Below are 20729 nucleotides of genomic sequence, written 5' to 3'. Positions count from 1 at the left end.
ATTATAACACACTGTAGAATTTTAACGGAACATCGGAAAGACATGTGCACGATAATGACGATGATTCACTGGCATCCCCTAGAAACGGGGCGGCGACAAATAGTCACCTAGTCTAGTCATCCCAATAGTCACCTAGTCGCAGCAGTGCTGGTGACGCCATCTTGTTGCGCTGACGTCCACTGTAGACACACAGAGAAGCATTGACAAAGCTCTTGGTGCCGAGGCGCCGCAAGCCACAAGTGTTATCCGTTAATCGGATAACAGTTCAATTGGATAACAGTTGTTACAGTTGTTAAGCATTCGGGCGGTGTAGTGAGGCCCCATTTCCGAAGTCACTCCAATTTAACATATGTAGCGGTCATTATGAGACTTCGTTTGCTTCGGCAATATACGCATACTCCAGTATCACCCCACTTTGCTATGACACTCGCTTGCCGAGGTCGACCATGAGCATAGCGGCATGACGACGACTGTATACAACGCTGACGCAGTACCGATGATGGAATGACGAAGGAATGACGTCGATGGAGTGACAAGGTGGCATGACGACGACTACATGATGGCGATTCTTAAATGATGACGATCACCGAGTATAACGACGACAGCGAGACGACGACGTAGGAGGACAATCAATAAGGATGGGCGTATGGCGACAATTGCGCGATGACGACGGTATGACAACTAACGGACTACGAACGTTGAGTGATGAGAATGACACGATCAAGACGGCATGAAGACGATGGTAAGTGCAGCATAGTGACTGTCAGACGAAAATGCAATGGACACAATGGCATAATCACAATTCTATGACAAGACAATTACGATGTAACGACGAAGGAATGATACCGACGGTAAAGCGACAGCCTGAGGATGATGGGGCATGGCGAGAGTGTAGATGTCGAAGTTATAATGATGACAATGAAATGACGTGGACGGCATCTCGACGATGGTATGACAACGAGTGCATGACAATGACTGTATGACGACGGTGGCACGACGGCGGTATGAGGACAATGGATTGACGACGACTGTGTCACGAAGCTTGTATGACGACGATGGCATAAAGAAGGCAGCGTGACAAGGCTAATGTAACAAAGCTAGATTGACGACAATGAACAGTCATGACGGCATCATGATGGTGATGTGAACACGACTGCATGACGACTGTATGACGACGATGGTGTGATGACCACGGCATGAAGAGTCAGATGACAAAGCTGGAATAATGGCGATGCAATGGCCACTACGGTATCACGCCCACGAGCACCTACCTAATGTCCCAACCTATTAGACAACTTAGGACACTAGGTCGTCATGGAGGGTGCAACGACGACGACAAAACGAGAGACAGATAACGAAGCGGAAATGACAATGATAGAACGACCCCGACGGCATCATGACTACGACCACATACCTACCAGTTGTCCAAGTTTTAGACAACCTATGCCACAGTATCGGCGTAATAAGCTAGATGGATGGATGGATGGATGGATGGATGGATGAATAGACAGACAGACAGACAGACAGAGAGACAGACAGACAGACAGACAGACAGACAGACAGACAGACAGACAGACAGACAGACAGACAGACAGACAGACAGACAGACAGACAGACAGACAGACAGACAGACAGACAGACAGACAGACAGACAGACAGACAGACAGATAGATAGATAGATAGATAGATAGATAGACAGACAGACAGACAGACAGACAGACAGACAGACAGACAGACAGACAGACAGACAGACAGACAGACAGACAGACAGACAGACAGACAGACAGACAGATAGATAGATAGATAGATAGATAGATAGATAGATAGATAGGGCCAGAACGCCATAAGTGGGCGACGAAGAATGCTGATAGGATGAATAATCGATTTGCTACAGTGACTGCATATTAGCCTTTTTTAAATTCGACAAATTTCAACACAATTCGGTGCAGTGGTGACCGAGAAAAACAATTTCTCCTTTTCCATGCATTTAGATAGGGGCCCCCGAGTTAGAGCTTCCTCTCATGGGCGCCCATCGTCCCAACATTTTGCATGTTGTTTTTATTATAAATCAACTTTCGCGACTGGTGAAACTTCACATATCAACCATTTTCGGCAGCGCATGTGAAGCGAAGGCAACTGATTTAGGCTGTCCGTTTTGATTGGTTGGGTATGAAGAATATATTGTGTGTTTATGCTATACATAAAATGACTATCTAAAAAGACGATTTTATGGTGTTTAAATCTTCGAAGAGGACTCATAATTGTGTAATAAAAATTAATTTAGCTTGCAACTAACACAGCTGCACTGTCAAACGGTCTACGATTGAAATATAGTGCAAAAATAAGCATTTTCACATAGCAAGTACGTGTTACCAGTGCGTAAAGTGTAGCCGTGCCTTTTTGACAAACGTCCAATTGCTATTATAAAATTTACTGTGCCGGGGAAGGTGCATTCGCAGGCCTGTGAAAGTGAATTTGTAGATGGCGCCACCATATTAAGCGATGGTACGAAGGGAAGGCCACAATGGGTAGAAAACTTCCAGTACCCCGCGATGTGTAAGCAGCGTTTTGTTTGAAAAGAGCATAAGACCTCGCTGAGTGAACAAAAGGTGAAACAGTTTGCCACTTTCCATCTATACTTTCATTTTGAATTCGTAATGAAATAACTTTTATTTGGTTGCGTCAGTTCTCATAATTCTTGTTACGACCACCTCCGTATAAAACGACGAACGCGTTGTGATGTAGAACTTGGCGTGTGCAACATTGTCGCTGGTCCCCTTTCAAAGAAAGCTTTACTATCAAAATACATGAGAAAGGAGAAATCATTCTTCTCGGCTACCACTTCATTGAACTTGATGATGTTTGTTACATTTCATTGAAAGAGCTAGAATATTGTGACTTCTGAAAGTGGATTTTTCATCTAGGCTGTCCACCTTTTTATAAAAATGTTGGAATTGGAAATTTAGAAAAAGAAGCACAAGTATCACCTTTACAGCTCTGTAGCTGAGCAATGAATAAATAGATCGCAATTATGAAAACTGCATTTAATTACGCATCTAGATTGAATTAAATTCATCTGGTACACAACCGTGTGATACATATAACAAATTTCTGAATATGACTTTTTCACACTCTTGCGAACATTGTAAGACATTCATTTAAGTTGTAAATTAATGTGCGAAGTTTTTCTGCTTTAGATGCTCTTACGGGTGCAGCTTACACTACTGCGCTATCCGTTCTTGGTGCAGTGTTATGGATTGGGAACGTTCGCGTTTCTATTTTTTGTAGCGATAGCTACATTACGCCAGGTTTTTGCCTCTTCGCCGTGGCCGCACTGTGACGTCATACCACCCGCCCTCGATTCTCCAGGAACTAGGCTCGTCGCGGTCGCCGCGCGGCCACCGCTCCTGCCATTGGGCGCTCGCTGCGCCCTCTGTGTAACGTTCCACCACGGGCCTCGATTCTCTGGCGACTCGGTTCGTCGCGGTCGCCGCGCGGCCACCGATCAACAGCGGAGGCACGCCTGCGCCGTTGCCTGGCAACCGCCACAGTTTGCTAAAGTTACTTTGCAGCTAGCGCGCTCGCCGCACCCTCTGTGTGACGTCACACCACGGGCCTCGATTCCCCGGCAACACGCCTCGTCGCGGTCGCCGCGCGGCCACCGCTCTTGGCCGTTGGGCGCTCGCTGAAATGTGCGAAGTTTTTCTGCTTTAGATCCTCTTACGGGTGCAGCTTACACTACTGCGATATCTGTTCTTGGTGCAGTGTTATGAATTGGGAACGTTCGCGTTTCTATTTTTTGTAGCGATAGCTACATTACGCCAGGTTTTTGCCTCTTCGCCGTCGCCGCACTTTGAGCCGTGGCCGCACTGTGACGTCACACCACCCGCCCTCGATTCTCCAGGAACTAGGCTCGTCGCGGTCGCCGCGCGGCCACCGCTCCTGCCATTGGGCGCTCGCCGCGCCGTAACGTTCCACCACGGGCCTCGATTCTCTGGCGACTCGGTTCGTCGCGGTCGCCGCGTGGCCACCGATCAACGGCGGAGGAGCGCCTGCGCCGTTGCCTGGCAACCGCCACAGCTGGCTAAAGTCACTTTTCAGCTGGCGCGCTCGCCGCGTCCTCTCTGTGACGTCACACCACGGGCCTCGATTCTCCGGCAACACGCCTCGTCGCGGTCGCCGCGCGGCCACCGCTCTTGGCCGTTGGGCGCTCAGTGCGCCCTCTGTATGATGTCACACCCCGCGCACCACAGCTGTGATAACCGGGAGTAAAGAAGGGGAGAGCTCGCGTTTCGCCGCAGCCATAGTTGAGGCCGCAGTATGGATAGTGAGAAGTCGGCCAGCCTGAAGGAGGCCAGGGATCGCCGTAGAAATGAAGTGAAGAGGAGACGGCGCGCTGAAGAGACTCAAGAGGAGCGTGCCGAACGGTTGGCCAAACGCCGTGAAAGCGATGCCGCTAGACGGGCTCGCATAGCCTCTTCTAACGATGAATCTACAGCGCCGACCTCTGATGATGAATGCTGCTCGAGTTCTGCGTCTCTGAAGGCAGCCCGCCTTGCAAGACGTGCTGAAACTTTGAAGAAACGTCGTGCCGAAGAGACCGAAGAGGAGCGTACTGAACGACTCGACAAACGACGGAAGAGAGATATGGTTAGAAGAGCGCGTTCACAAACCGTTGATTGTGTCGACCAACGCAAGACTGCCTCTACGAACAGACTGAATGAGCGCGAGTCTGCTACCCGTGAGTTTCACCGCCGTTTCACCAACAATCCGTTTGGTAGTGTGTGCACAACATGTCTAACTACAAGCGAAGCCTAAGCGCAGCGGGGGGTCTGTAGCTATCGCTACTCGACTAGGTTTAACCAGAGCTAAGCCACAGCAAATTTTTTTTAAGCTTATGAATTTTCCGCAATATTTATAAAAAATAATCAGGCCCTGGATCAAAATCTCGCTTGCTATAGTCACTGGAATTTCACCTTTTCTCTCAATAGCAACAAACTTCATAAATTGGTGCAGGTGTCATACCAGGAAAGGTTTTCTGCCTCTTACATGTACTTTAATAGGTAGCATAAGAGTAGCGCCAGAGCTTGATTCCGCTTAAGGACATACCCTTATTTCGCTATTGAAATAATGTAAAATGCAGAAATGCTCTCGTCGGGAAACCGCTTGTCAATTATAGATGAATTTTGTTACATTCAAGAGAGAAAAAGCGGCATTCCGCCTAGGCATAGGAAGCATTATTTAGAATGTATGACGTTTAATTTTTTTACAAGCGCAGTCAAAAATCATTAAGCTCTCATCTGAAATTATCGCAGACCTGGAAACTACATCGGTAAGAGCATCTAAATCGGACAGATGTGGTACACGTGTTTACATCCTGCGTGAAAACGGTATACAGTGCTCACGAAGGTCTCGCGGAAGTGTTGCTCACAAATTGGTGGCACATTTGAGGGCGGTCATCGATGCATAAATTTTCTCCTCTTTCAGACGTCTGAATAGATGCACTTTACAGAATCGTGATGTCGTTCGTTTTAGTGTTTATCTACAGAGGTGTAAACACGGCGGTTCACTGTTTAGCGTTTTGCGATTTTCTACATAATTCGTGATAAAATGATTGCGTAGATAAAAAAATCCCCCTGCATTCCACCCTGTGCAAGTGGATGTACAGCAAAGCTGTTCACGATATGCAGTGTCGGCGACCGCGCTGGCGCCATCTCCGTTTGCGCTTTGGCGCTTTGGCGCTGCGGCGGCCACTGAGCATGTTCACGGCGTCTCTTCTTTGCATGTGTAGCAATATGCGCTGTCCCGGTGGCCCACTAAAGGCGGGGGGGAGGGTATTCTGTAAGAGTCCACCTAGTGGACTGTCGATTTCGGCCGCTGCTGATTGGATGCAACTGTACGAGCGAGGAGGAAACGAGTGGCCCTAGCCAATCAGCAGCGGCCGAAATGGACAGTCCACTAGGTGGACTCTTACAGAACCCCCCACCCCCAGGCGCGGCGCCGTCGCGAAACGTCACTGTAATACAGTGCTTGTCGTCACGTTGGTTCAGGTCGCAGCACACGCTGTGAAACAGATGCAACGGGCAGAGCACCGATACATCTTATGCGCACGCTCGTCACGCGCGCGGGCGGGTGTGCGGAACTGCAACATACATGCTAATTCTAGTAGGCCCTCTGCCTGGTGCAAGTGCGTTATTTAACTAATTCAGTTTCTCAAAGTACAATGCGTCACACAATCTGTAAAGTATGACTTACACACAACGTACGGACATGACAACATCGGATTTTAATTCTAACATACGGAATTCTACTTCAAACATATTTCTCTTACGCCGAAACTCTAGCACAAAGCCTTCTAGCTGCTTTTCTTTGTGAGCGAAACATTGCACCCGGACACGGAAAATCCTGGCTAACTAGAGGCTAAAAGCTTCGCTGCAAAAAAAAAAGTACTCTTTGTTTTCGCTAGGTTTTCACCACCCCCCCCCCGCCCCTGCCCCCGCTAGATACAGCATACTTCATCGAAATCGCCGTAATAAACGGCAAATGAAATGATTTCTCCGTTTCCATGCATTTAGATAGGAGTTCCCGAGGTAAAGCCTTCTCTTAATACTCCTCTTTAAGTCTCCTTTGAAACGCCTCAGAATAAGCGGAAACGCGAGCGAAAACCAAGCGACTCCGGAGAGAGGGGGAGGCGAAGTAAGAAACACCTAAAGAAAAGGGAGAAAAAAAAGAGAACCGGCGGTGTTCTAGCGGCGTCCTCGGACGCAGTCAGCGCGAACGTAGGGAGCTGCGGCTGTCTGCGGGCGGCGTACGGGTGAGAGAGTGAGAGAGAGTTCGCAAAGGACGTTTCCGCCAGAGTGACGCCGTCCGGGCACGCGCGCGCGCGCGCGCGAGCAACAGGCCAGTTTCCTCGCTCATCGACTTCTGCGAAGTGAAAACAAGCGTCGGGGCAGCTCACACACCGGCCGAACGCCGAACCAGAAAGCGAGCGAATCAAGGAAAGGGCGTAAGAACGTTCATGACACTCTTTTGACGCCCCCAATTTAAACCTATAAAGTGACCGGTTAGTAGGAGGCACACCCTGTGACACACACACACAAAACAAAGTACATGCACAGACACTTCGTGTTTGTGACCCCTGAAACGTCCGTACGCTTGTGGTGAAAGTAGTATGTTCAACTCTCTTGGAGAGATTTTTACAGCAGAATGCTTTCGGGGGGTCTCACCAGCGATGTAGGCTTAAATATACCTTCGGAGTTTTATGGGCACGTGGATGTGCAAATAGTGGCGAAACTTTTGCTCCTTTACGACAAAACAGCCAGGCATTCCGGTTGGTTATGTGGAAAGCTTGCGGTTTGTGCACTGTAATACAGTAATGAAAATCAGCGGCAGGTTTGCAAGGCCATATCTGCTGTATACTACGCGAACACGCGCGCGCGCGCACACACGGACATTGAATGCACCTTGAACGGATCTCTATGTGTTTGTAGGAGGTTGGTGACAGGTGGTGCTTCCTATTTGAGCGTGGGGCTTAACGATGAACGTTACAGAGACATACCACTTTGGGGATGTGCCTTGAAGGTGACACAAAAACTGACAGTTCTGCTCCTTGTCTTACGACGCGAATTTCTTGAAGTCGCAAAGCCCTTGTGCCGCGGTTTCAATGAAAAGCAGCGGGGTTCTCAGCAGAGACCGCTGGAGATTTTGATTACGCCACTCTTCATGACTTCCGTTACTCTTTAGTGGAACACACTGAACAGGCCGGTGTATTCCTTATCTTCATAACACGCATGTCGGTTCCAGCAGGTCGTGTCGAGTCACTCCGCCACGCTAGTACCAAGTCTGCAAGCGTATCCAGCTTGAGACGCTGTCTGGAGACGCTGGAGACGCTGTCTGAGGCGGAGCGCCCTCGGTGAAGCGGGCGGTGTTCGTCTGCGGCTGCGCAAAGTCAGAGGCGGCGAACGGAGGAGCGCGCAAAATACGTTGCGAAAGCAGCGTGCTTGCGTAAGGCACGCATTCTCTCCTCCTTTCCTCGACAGCTCGGGACAGGCTGGAGGGCTGACGGTCGTCGGCTGAGCGAGGCGCGCTGTTTGAACTGGTAGGCACTGATGTGACTGGAAAGCTCAGAAACGCAACGAAAACAAGAAATAACATGGGTAGTGGTGAACGCTCGTTTTTGGAACAGGATTGCACGACGGTTTGTGCAATCGGCGAGTGAAGCTATTCAAGCCTAGCACGTGGAACACTCAGTAGGCTAGAATTTGGACGCCTACGAATCGCAGCATCACAAGCGATGCAAGAAGAACAGAACAAACATCTCCTTCTTGAGTACTAAAGTTGATTTCAGACCTGCGGGTTTCCTAACAATATAGGATATAGTTGTATTACTTTACATTTCGTGAATGGCTCTGCATTTCATATCACCGATTAGCAACTCTATTTGGATCCCATTGGTCGTACCGGAACATGCCACCGTGGGTTCTGATATGATGACGCGAAAAATTCGTTCCCAGTAAATGCTGGTTTGTGTTAGTTTTGCTGCAAAAAGCTGCTGGTACGTGCGTTACTAGAGTTTCAAACGCCGCTGCCAACGGTGCTAAACATGCGGCGCTGTTTGAAAGGCGGATAATGCTGTTTGATTTAATTATTTATTAGAGTTGAAAATGTTGGCAGTACATACAGCGTGTGACAGGCTTTTCCGCACAGCTAAATGTTTATATCAGCGAAAAATGATAATGTGAAAATCCGCACTTTATATTTCTGAATCCTGCTTACAGATATGTACAATATCGCATTACGAACGAACAGCATGCAACGGAATCATTCCAAGAACTAAGGAGTGATGATCTAGACAGACACTGGGCAAGATAACGAATGCCGGGCGACTTGCAGCTGAGCGGGTGAAGAGAAGTTGGCACCCCAATCGTCATCCCAACGACTTTCGTTCCAATTTAACCTCGTGACGTCAGATTCATTGTTTGTCTGTGACGAGGCTACTGACGGTGACTAACGACCGTTGACGGGTTACAACGGCATCTTCTTGCCCGGCACACACAAGTGGTAGGTAGAACCTGGCGTCTGCGGAAAGCTCATGCTCTCGGCGCGCACACTACTCTGTTGCGCTTCCAGATTCGGAGACTATCAGCCACGTTTTGTTGCTTATTTATCGTCTGTACCGTAAGGAAAGGGCATATTCTGTCTTTTGCTACTTTTCTTTTTTCTTTGTTTATTTGAAACTTCCTTCCTTCCACTCATTCAAGGGGAGAACAGAAGCCTGAACCGTCCACGGCGCGCGGTAGGTGTAGGATCCCGCTGGTCGCCGGCCGGTGAAACGAGCCAGCCCCGCCATTAGAAGCGAAGGGAACGCTCCCAGTAGAGAGGGGGATGTCGTTGGCTTCACGAGGGAGAGAGACGAAGGAACAAACCAATAAGAGGAGACAATGAGCGAGGGAGACCTAGAGAGATGATGAGAGCAAGGGACAGGGGGTTGAAAATGAGGAAAACTAGATCCGAAAGAAGAGTGCAGGCAGGAGGCGAAGCGAGAGAAAAAGCCCTCTCCCCATAAGCGCCCTCTACTGGCGTCGCGCCTACTCTGCCAAGGCGCGCGGTCGCCGTGCGCGCGCAACGGCCCCATCGTTGCCGTGGAAACATGCCGCGAAATATGGCGCATGCGCAGTGGAAGGCCCAGCCTGTGGTACAAACACCCTCTCAAAATTCTAGGGCTCTTTCCTTTCCTCCGTGGGCTCGCTGCGAGAGTCAGCCGTTCTTCGGGAGTTCGCCGCGTTCTGTCTGAGCTCTTCCCACCAGTTTTGCGCCCACTCTCCAGGAGAGGGGGCGCCGCGCGTTAGCGAGGCGGCAGCGATCGATCCCGCCGACGGCGTTGCCCGTGCCCGTCACCCCGTCGTTGAGCGGCCAAGCTTTAAAAGCAGAAGTAGACAGACCGTCGTACAGACTGCTGTATGTGTGTGCATCCTCCGTCGCGCACATGCACACACCGACAACTCTGCCCTCCTCCTTTCCTTACCGCCACATCCTCTCCTCGCACATCCCCAGCCACCCACACTATATAACGTACGCTCCCCTTCCTTCCATGTGCTGCTTCACTTTCTTTTCTTCCTTTCACATCATGCCTTGTCTTCCTTACGTTCATTATTTCATCTTTTTTTTTTCGCTCCCTCTCGCTACGCCTGTCCCGTTTTTGCTGTTCTTTCAACTCGCCCGTCCCTTATTCCTTCGCTTCTCTCTATTAACTTTCCTGCCTCCTCTTCCTCTTCTCTTGCCATCGTGAGATATTCTTCTTGCCCTTCGCCACCCACCGGGCTCGTTTCCATTTTCGTTCGGCGGCGGTGGCGATATTCCCATCGTCTCCCCTCTTCGACTCCTTCTTCTCCCTTCATTCGCTCTTCTCTTTTCCTCGTCAGTCTCTCGTAACTCCCTTCCTTCTCCGCCTGCCTAGTGAACCGCCGCCATTTTCCCTCCTCGCCTCTTTCTTTTTTTTTCCATCGGGGGCTTCCTCCTCTCAGAAAAGTTCGCGCGAAAGCCGTCCGTCCCGCTTCTTTTCCAGTGGCAGCCGCGAGGCTCGATTTCTTCCCCCCGCCGCGCGCATGATGCCGTCAATCAATTCGGTGCAGTGTGGGTGAAACAAAAAGAGCGGCGAAGCCATGGTTCATGGGTGGTTGCTACAGGCGCAGCACCTCATGTGAGCTGTACATGTGTTTCACCTCGAGCTTCATACGCCCTAAGAAGCAAAGACGTAAAGCACTACAGCTGCAGTCGTTAGGACTTCCTATCCACGGTTTGGATCACATATCAAGAATCCCTTCATTGACATTGGCACTAAACGGTACACGCCCGCTGCTTCATGCGCCCCTACAGGTATAGGCTACCGACAGGAAACTTAATCCTCTTCTTCGTAATCACGGGCTAAGAATATTCATAATATTCTTACACCGTGCTCGTAACTAAGGAGGGTGTTCTCTAAACAGGTGAATTTCGTAGTTAGTCAAAAATACACAATAAATGTGGCAGAATTCCCCAGGGTACCGATGCTTTGATCGCGCCTTCAGGTATTGTTTGTAAAGTGTCAGCGATACGGAAACAAGGTTGCTGACGACGTGTTGGGTGAGTCAATATTTCAGCGTGCTGAATTACGGATACATAAAATGTGTGTGCTTATTGGGGAACAACTAATAAGGAACGGACCGACAATGCCTCCCATAATACGAATTTCCACGATAACCTATAGGAGGCAAAGAACAAAATTCGTCAAAAATAATTATCACGTTACCCAAAAAACATATATGCACGATTAGGGATAAAATTGATAACATAAAGCAAATAAATGTTCGTTGTATTTTCGTTTGCGAAAGGGATTTTAGAACAGGTCTTCAGCAGCGACTTTAGAGCAGTCTTTAGATCCGTCCTAAAGAACACGCTTGCTTCCTAAAACACCAAGACTTCCGTATGTCACTTTATGCACCGGCGATCACATTTACTTATCTTTCTTAAGCGGCGCTTTTCTCTCGTTATACTCGTGAACTTCCAGCTTTCTATACCTTGGTTCCTGTTCTTCGGTTTGGATAGATCTGTTTCCAGTGGCTCTATAACTTTCCACGCGTCAGCGTAGGTGGTTGCAGAAACGCTGGCGACATTCAACGCTGCTTAATAAACATCAATCCGCACTTTTCCTTTCGGAAACTTGCAAGATTGCATTTATTAGAGAGTTTTGGCGCGCCGCTATTGTCTGCACCGTCTGCCAGCTGCTCGCGTGCAAGCAAGGCCGCTCTATGTGGATGCGAAGCTTGGCTCAGCATACACGTGCCAAGCTGACAGGTCGCCAAAGGGGCAGCTTTATCGGTATAAAGAGGCAACGATGCTCTAAAACCCTCTAAACGTTACCGCTCGGTAACCCCACTAGGCTGAATGAACCGATAGGATCCTCCACTATCGCAATAGTGCACGGAACATGCGAGAACCGACCGCGCATAGCTTCACCGTGTTTCCTCCTCGTCAGACGTTCTCCCCCCCCCCCCTCCCCCCGGCGTTCGTCGGGAGCGAGGAGATGGAAGGGAAGGTTGGAGAATACGGGACCTCATTCTCCGCTCACCGGCTGGATTTAGTTTCGCTTTCGCCGTCTCGCGAGGTCCTCCAGATCATGACAGTGTTTCGTTATGAAAGCGTGTTAGCGGTTTCGCTGCGCTCCCCGACAACAGTGCTATAGAACGGCTAGCGAAGTGGGAATACTTTTTTGAAGAAGCCCACTTCGAGAACGCTGGGGTCACGCCACTTGGTGTTTCGAGCCCTCCGCGATAACTAACCTGGTCGTAACGGTCGAAGCTGTGCGTTCGAACGCCTTTGAGTCGAGGTGACGGCCTCGTTACTGGATACGCGTGCTTTAATTCTGAAGTGTGCGGGTACTTTTTCGTCTCGCTGCGAGTCGTGAGGTAGCTTTCACGCGAACGTTATTTGCACTTTTTGTCGCAGTCTCCGTTTTTGATGGTATTATCGTTGATATCTAATCGTCATTCGGCACAGGACGCACCTACTGTATCCGACATTTCTTTAATACTGTTGCCGATTATAAAGCGAAAGAGTCTTGTCTAATCGGATTACGTACGCGACGTGAATATTGCTGTACATTCTTGAATGTACGCGGAAACTAGAACTTACTTTGGAGTGTATGGTGAACGTGCATAAATGAATTTAAAACATTTAGATTTGTATATTTTACATGCCAAAGCAACGATCTGACTAGGAGGCACGTCGTTGTAGAGGGACTTCGGACTAATTTTGACCACCGTGTTGGCGACACGGTGGTCTTGCAATTTTTCTTGCATTTCGCCCCCATCGAGATGCGGCCGCCGTGGCCGGGATTACGTGTGTCAATAGCTGATGGACTCTACCCGTGCGATTAGGTTAAACTACTGATGACGGCGCTCAGCGCTACCACTGTGATTAAATGTTGCTCGCCTTCCTGGGAACAATTTTTTTTTCAATAAACATTCTGATTCTTATCCCATGGTTTTGGCAGTGTTTATTTCTTCACCGTCACTACAGCGTCACAATATAGCTTTATATTCGTTTTTACTTCGTTAGCGTTGTTGACTTAATTTGGTTTGATTGTGTGGCAACCCTCGCAGGAATAATCTTTTCATCTTCATATAGTGTTTTCGTTTTATCATGATAGCAAGAGTCGCCTTAAGGTAAAGTGCGCTTGCCTGCACTGCACCCAGAATGTGTACCCCAGCGCGTGGTTATAGACGCCTTTCACGGCGATTCCGTGGGCGCTGCCATGTTCGGTCACGTGACGGCGCGGCCATTGCCTTCCTGAGCTTCTTTCGTTGCATCCGTGTTTATTGGATGTGCATGACGCTGGTGCTCCTCAGCAAAGTTTCGTTTCGGCACATATCCTCGATGGTGACTGGGTGGATGACACGAAGCTTTGGTCACAGCTTCAGAGGAAATATAAGCGCTTTCAGGGCTAATTACGCTTTGTCCAAACGGTGTGAGCAGTGTATATATGGTGCTTGTACTGAAAGTGGAACTAAATATGTATTCCAAGCAGTCCAATATTTCCGCCTTTGAATTGAATCAGGATCACCGTGTTTCACTCTTCGTTCTTTATTTGCCAAATGCTTTGAAGCAGTGGCTCGTCAGGTTTATGTCCGAGTAATGTTCCTCGATGCGATCACTATGTGAGCGTTTATTTTCTTCCTAACTGCTCGGGGTGTGCTCAGTTGCGATTTGTTCTTGCTACGTACAAGGCTTGGAACGAAGATCTTCTGTATAATAGCTTGTAGAGAAGACGTATTATCGCTAGTGACTTAGTGTGTTGACCGTCACGAAACGTTCAGCTTCGAACATTCGTGTGCTGTTGGTGCAGTCGCCGTCACCCATGCTTCGACGCATTGATTCAAGTGTGCGCCCATTCACTTATAATTCGTACGTCGGTGACAGAGTGAGCGTGAGTTAGCGCGTGAGTTGGTCTGGATATATGTCGAAAATGTGCGAGAAACGTACTATTCAAGGAAGCGGCGTTACTTTCTTTTGTCATTGTGTAACGAGCGGTACTCGCTCTTAACGACGTTCGAGGGTTGAAGTCCTTGCTTTGTCTGGGGTTTTACCGGCCAAAACCATGATTTGATTATGAGGCACATCGTAGTGGTACACTCCAGATCAATATTGACCACCTGAGGACCTCTAGAGTGCCCCAAATGCACGTGGCCACGGGCGTTCTTGCATTTCGCCCCCATGGAAATGCGGCCACCGCGGCCGGGATTCAATCCTGCGACCGCGTGCTTTGTAGCGCGACACCACAGCGGCTAAGCCGCTACGGCGGGTTTGGTCACACAGATCAATTCCATTACTCAATATGCAAGTCACTGTTTTTGCAGCCAACTATACTGTAAAACGTCATCACACCATTGCTCCACACTCTGGAGCGTGAATGGAAGATATTGAATACGTTAGCGAATACCCAGTTGCATTTCCGATAGCTGTTTGCACAGAAGCAGAGCAGAAACGGTAATAGTTTCGTATTCTAGCGCTTTCCCTGAGGCAACATGCGGCGCGTCGCCAAAAGCGCCATCTCGTTCCAGGAAACCACTCCGGGAAAGGAGTACACGTGAGCCTTCGTTGAAGTTAGTCGTTATCATCGTAGCTATCGCTGTAAATGGTAACTCAAATTCAGCGCTTAGATATATCTGCTGTCGGTGAGACTTTACCTTTTACTTTCAGTGACCCTCTGCACGTTTATTCGACAACTTTTCAATATGACACCATTACCGACCACACACGTAAGTTGTATACTGCAAGTGGGCCAATACTGGGCCAACGTAGTCCAACTTATCACCCGCTGTGCTACGAAATGTCATGTGTTATTTTACAAGTGAAGTATAATTCTGACAGAGCGGAGAGACAGGACATTTGTTTTGCGTTAGCACCGCTTTCGTCGCTGCGTGTGTTATGAAGCTTGTCTTGTTATTAAGGCACGTGCGACTAGCGTATTGAATCGACCGTTCAATTCGAATGATTCGTTGTTCGCGCTTCCGGTGGGGGGAAGGTGATGAAGACGAATACTGATGACAGTGTTCGGGCGATGCGTGTTTTCCTACGCCATCAAGCTCGTGTTCGCTCTTCTCGAGACCCTTGAACAGGTTGCGAGGGAGTGAGATTTCTGCAGTCTACAGAGACAATCGCTCGAGTCTGCGCTAGCTGGAGTTGATCACAAACCATTGCCGGAACAAACCGCTTTCGAATGCCGGCCTCATTAAATCATCGCAGCTGATGACGACGATGCTTGCGCGTCTACAACTCTTAAGGACAACAAACCTACAAAAGTCACAATAGACTTCATTGGTGCTCACTGCGCTACACAAGCTCATGTTGTGATCATCTCCTTCTATTTATCTTTCTATCTCATCTCCCACAGGCCACAGTTTAGGGTAGCAAACCCTATTTTTTGTTTGGTTAGCCTCCATGTGTTTCTCGTTTACTTCGTCTTTCTCTTGTTCGCAATTTCAGGGCGGTGTTCCGGCGATAGCAATTTAGAGGGCTTTGTACTCTGCATTAGAAGATTGACTGAGAGCCGAATGAAATAACCATCTGAGGCCCCGAAGCACTGATTTTGATGAAATCGCATCCTTTAATCTTATCTTGTGGTGTCATCGAATTTAGTTTCTTTCACGTATATTTAATCAATTTCCTACTTTTCATGTAGGTCTGCTGTTAAATCTGCAAGATTGAATAATTTTTTTTCGATTACGTGGAGATTAGGCATTCATGAGCATAGAAACTTGGCGCATGAAGGATGTGGACGTGAGGCGCATTAGCAACATGGGCATTGTAGCACCAGGAGCGTGAATACCGGGAGCAGGGTCATTAGGCGAGTGACAACATTGAAATGAACACGTAAACGTAGGCATTCAGGGCTTGAACTTATCAAGGTGTATGTGCATATTGTGTACGTGCGTACATGTGAACAGGGAAAACGCGAAGCCTACAAGGCTCAAATTATATGGACCGTTGGAAATACATAGGTTGTATATAGGACATGCAAAAATATGCACAAACATATTGTACACGGTAGAGGACAAAATCTCAGGAGTTTGTGCACAAACTCTTAAAACACCGCCCATAATTATCATTTATTTATGGTGACGTCCGTCAAACTTTATCTTTCTTTTCCATAAAATCAAGACAGATTGCCAGAGCACTGTCGATTACTTTCGGGTAGACGCAGCCCGCTCACCGTAACAGCCACAAGTGTGTAGCCGAGCCAGGCTAGCAAAACGACTTGCAAACTAGTCTTCCAGCGCTGTCAGGAGCAAGGCCTCCGAGATTTTCAGCGTACCCTCATGCTTATAATCTCGGAGTTCATATTAGAAGGCTGGAGTGATCAGAATCAGCTCTTTGAGCCCACCGGCCATTTCAAGAAGATCATCGGGGAGCTTACGCCACACTTGGATCTTAAGAGTGCCGAGTCCCAAGATGTGGGCACTAACATTCCACATGAACCGGGGCCTGCCGAAGAAATGAGCCACATCTTTCTTCATAATGCGCGAATGTTTACGTGTGCCTCCTTAATTAAAAGGACACTAAAGACAAATACTTAACCAGTATAGACTGATAACGTAGCCTCCAAAACTCTCTTCTCGTTAACTTCACGGTAATGCCCTACCAAAATAACCATAAGCCCCCTATGCAAGAGTCCCATATATTAACATGCGGCAGTCATATATAAAAACTGTGTGTTCATTATTTCATATGGCGGCATACACGTTTGTATATGGGGTCCCCATATGATATATGCGAGCGTAGCAGTTTTCATATGGGGCCTCCAAAACGTTCATATTTCGTATGGGACCTGCCCCACACGATAAATGGAAACGCATGGGTTTTTAGGTGGGATTCCACTATGTTCATATAGGATTATTGAATATGGGGCATATAGACGTTTATGGTAGGGTAGGTTGACTATAGGAACATAAAACGAAAAGCAAGATTTGATTCTTCAAGTTTTGCACGGCAACCCTAACGCCGGTACGTTAGTATGACGTCATAGCTTTCAAGGTATTTTCTTGTGTTTGGGCAGTACTGCAGTACTTAGTCATATTTGCTGCGCTTAACTTTCGGCTCGATTAAAATGCGATGTATGCAGTCCATATTTATTGACGAAAATATTTACTAAACCTGAGCTTCCATTACGTCACGGCGAGCTGCGGCAGGAACTCCAAGATTTCCTTGCCATCCGTCTTTTGCCCTTTCTACTTTTTCGACTTTTTCTACCTAACCGAGCCTCTTGGTAATAGTGCCTTTGATGGTGCTACAGAGTGCTCGAATTATTTTACTCTTTCGTGGTCCTTTGATTAGTGTTCACGGTGATTCTTAATAAAGATGCAACCGTGCGTTCTTGGGGTCTGTTTGGTTGCGCTTGTGAGAAGGAATTGTCCTTCTTGTCATGCAGATACCGAAGCGAATGCCTTCTTCTGTCGGCAATTTAAAAAGCATCTGTTAACGAACAAGGTATATTCGTCAAGACAATGAGTGACCCTCAGCAGACAGCCATGGCAAACTCCGGAGGGTAGGCAAAGAAAGTGTCGCTTGAAAATTCCGTTTCGAGAACCGGGTGCATCCGTTGTTCATAATGGAAAGCTGGTTACGCAGGACGTTCTTAAAGCCCTGATCGCATCAGTTCGGAAATACGCGTGATTGATAGTACCAGATGAACCAGTTCATTATGTTTCCGGTGGTTTGTACGATTGAAGATTCCAGACGGAGCCTCGTTCTCGGGTCCTTCTCTGTCGTTACGATAGGCGCGTTGCCCCAGTTTGGCTGGCGACCTGCAGTCCTCTGGGCGTGATCTCCGAGGGCAAAAATTCCGGAATAGGGCCGCATTACAATAAATTTATGAATTTATCACAAATATACATCAACTTGTGGTCGGCGCGCGGGATATATTGTAGACCATGCCAGCAAGATTTGCCTGCGGGGGCGGATCCCTCATATTTATGAGCTCACATTCAATCTTGGTCACAGTCACGCGCGCGAATAATGATTTTACGTGAACGGTATTTGGCCGAACTCTCGACCACAATTCCTACGACTGTAGCGCGTCCCCTCTATATGCTGAGAATAGACCCACTATACAAAACCCCAGTGTTTGAGGTGCTGACGTAACAAGTGGCCGATATTTTGCGCGAAACAAAACGCATTTCCCTTTCTTTTTCTCCACTGACAAGACCGGCCGCAGGTAGAGTTTCGCTGGCTTTCCGTTGCAGCCAGTTTTCCAAGGCGAGCAGCGTGGTTATTGTGCTTCTGCACACTCTTAACTATATGCGCCGCTATTAGTGGTTCAGCACTGGCCTCAACAGGAAGCTGCAGTACAGACGATCGAGTCTATACGCTGCTGCAGCAATTGCACGACGGTGGGCGTTGGTCGACGTCCGGCACAGGCAAAACAAAGTTGGTTGGGGGCGCCGAGGAGGTACTGGGAGAGGGCCCTGGATTCTGGCGGCGCAGTGGCCTCAATCGGGTCCGGTCCTGCCGCCGCCGCGCCGTCCAGGGAAGCTGGATAGCCGGGCTCCTTCCGCGTCCTCGTCGCGGAAGGCCGCAGCTCGGCACTTCTCTGTCTCTCTCTCTCTCACTGCTCCATGCAGCAATCCAGCACGCATCCAAAGACGCGCGCTCACGTAGCCGCCGTCAGCGCTGGTCGCGAAGGAAACGCATGTGCGTGGAAGCCATCCGATTCGTCTTATACCTACCGGGCCGGTCTAAATATGTGTTATACATTTTTGCTGCAGCTGACTCTTCGAGCATGGTCCAAGCATTTTCCACACGTGGAAATGGAAACGTGCTATACTGATCAACAAAAAGGAACAACCGAAAGAACACACGCGATACCTTGAGGTATCGTGTGTGTCTTTTCAGTCGTTTGCTCTTGTAGCTTAGTAGCGCGTTTCAGTTCACCGTGTAGAACCAACTAGCCTCAACATTAGACCTTTTACTGTCTACACAATAGACGGGCCCTTGTCTAGCTTACTATGCGTTTAGGCCCTGCCATCTATACCTCCAGACGGTTTTTCGGCAGAGGTTGTGGTGACTTGTTGACTCGACTCAGCAGAGGGTTCTCAAACTTCGACATAAAAGGACGTATAGTGCATGGCCGTATAGAGCCTTTGGCATCGGCGTGGTCAACATGTCTATTGAGCTCTGCGTCACGGCAGCCATACTTTATTAGTGTGTTCAAAATTTTCAGGGACACTCTGTCAGTCAAAACTGTTTTTGCCGCTGTTCATCGGTGTCCTTTCAACGGCCAGCAATGACGCCATCAGAGAAGCAGGGATTCAAATTCAAATTTATTTCTGCATTAATATACAACCTAAAGCATCTAGGGCACAGGCACAAATCCATGAATGCTTCAGTGCACCTGCAATATGCTTCAGTGACATGTAAATCAATCTGAATATTGATCAACGAGAAAGAAACCTATGGGACTTCGTGTTTGAAAGCTAAGTAAAATATAATGGCGATAGCCGAGGAAATTTCTAGCGTTTCTTCTGATAAGTGCCTTTACACGAGCATTTCACAACACGTCCAATTCCGCACGTTGACAACTTGTTAGGCCTGTGTACAGACAGCTCATTTACTGATAGTCCTTCTCAACCTCTTCCAAGAAGAGTGTGAAGTGGCACGTCTCACGCAATTGCCTTTCCCCTGTCATGCATACTGTTCCAACGTTGGCAAAGCCAGGCTTAGCCCTGCCCAATGAAGGACACGAGAAACATGGCCTCCGAGATATGGTGGCCATGTGCGAAGAGGCCGTATTGCATTGATATGCATAACATGCTCCAACTAACCGCCTTTTGAGTGGAATAGTGATAGGCTGAATCGCGCACTCATAATCCGATCCACTTTGGTGCTACGTCAGACCGGACGTGACAGTGATAACGTCTTGTTATCCCCTTCAGTGGCGAATTCTGATAAGCTATCGATACACGGGTGAAATGCGTATTTCATTCCAATGTGCTGCAGACTTCGCTGAAATAAATTCAGGGCAGTAGGATTACAATTCGCCTTTTCTAGTGGGTATATTCATAATTACCGAGTAAATAAATATAAACTCAGAACACAATATTTTATGGTGCATTTTAAAGCGACGATTTCTTTGCCAACCCTCCCGGATTTTGCTAGCTGCTTGTGCTATGGGTGCTGCAGCTGCCATGCCAAATAGATATTGCTAGCCATGTGTGCTACCACTACGGATGTGTCAGTGACCGGCTCTATCCTCGGACTAAGTACACACTGAAACATATAATGGTACCTGAATATCCTCACTTCACAAAATATATGCCTTCAAGGACATAATTCCTTTATTAGAACGAAGCTTTCTATGCGTTCGTTCTCGAGGTTAGGCTCTCGTGATCGGTGTGTTCCTGGCCGGGTAGGGTTGGCCAATCCTGGTGACGGCGCATGCAATTGGAAAAAATGGGCAGGTCCGTGAAACAGCATAATTCGCTGGCGCGTGCATCATAGGGGCTCGTCTTGTGGCGCAGGCCCGTGTTCGCCTTGTTGCAAACGCGGTGAAGAAGTTGAAGTGTTGTAGCATTTAATTACCTGCTACTCGAAAGGTTCGATTCACATAGATTCAAACGTGTGCGATAATCGGGCGTAATTGCTTGGATAAAGGAGCCCTGACCGGCTCGAAAACACATGGACAAATTAGTCATTGG

The 20729-nt window shown here is 48.3% G+C and overlaps 1 protein-coding gene across 3 annotated transcripts in view; it reads left to right on the top strand.

Annotated features, from left to right (window-relative positions):
- The window catches only part of LOC126533695 (uncharacterized), a 114687-nt gene that overhangs the window by 46548 nt on the left and 47410 nt on the right, over positions 1-20729 (top strand). The window contains exon 1 of one of the 3 annotated variants that reach the window (XM_055072264.2): positions 4224-4741. The exons of 1 other annotated variant lie outside the window; for it this stretch is intronic. In XM_055072264.2, the coding sequence (XP_054928239.1) occupies positions 4321-4741 (421 nt within the window). In that variant the 5' untranslated portion in view covers positions 4224-4320. Of the gene's footprint in view, positions 1-4223; positions 4742-20729 lie in introns of those variants that run through there. One more of the 3 variants, XM_050180880.3, reaches the window with a different exon arrangement.

The sequence above is a fragment of the Dermacentor andersoni genome, chromosome 7 (assembly GCF_023375885.2).
Source record: "Dermacentor andersoni chromosome 7, qqDerAnde1_hic_scaffold, whole genome shotgun sequence".
NCBI lineage: Eukaryota > Metazoa > Arthropoda > Arachnida > Ixodida > Ixodidae > Dermacentor > Dermacentor andersoni.
Note: the sequence above shows the minus strand (reverse complement) of the source record. Positions and strands in the feature narration are given on the sequence as shown.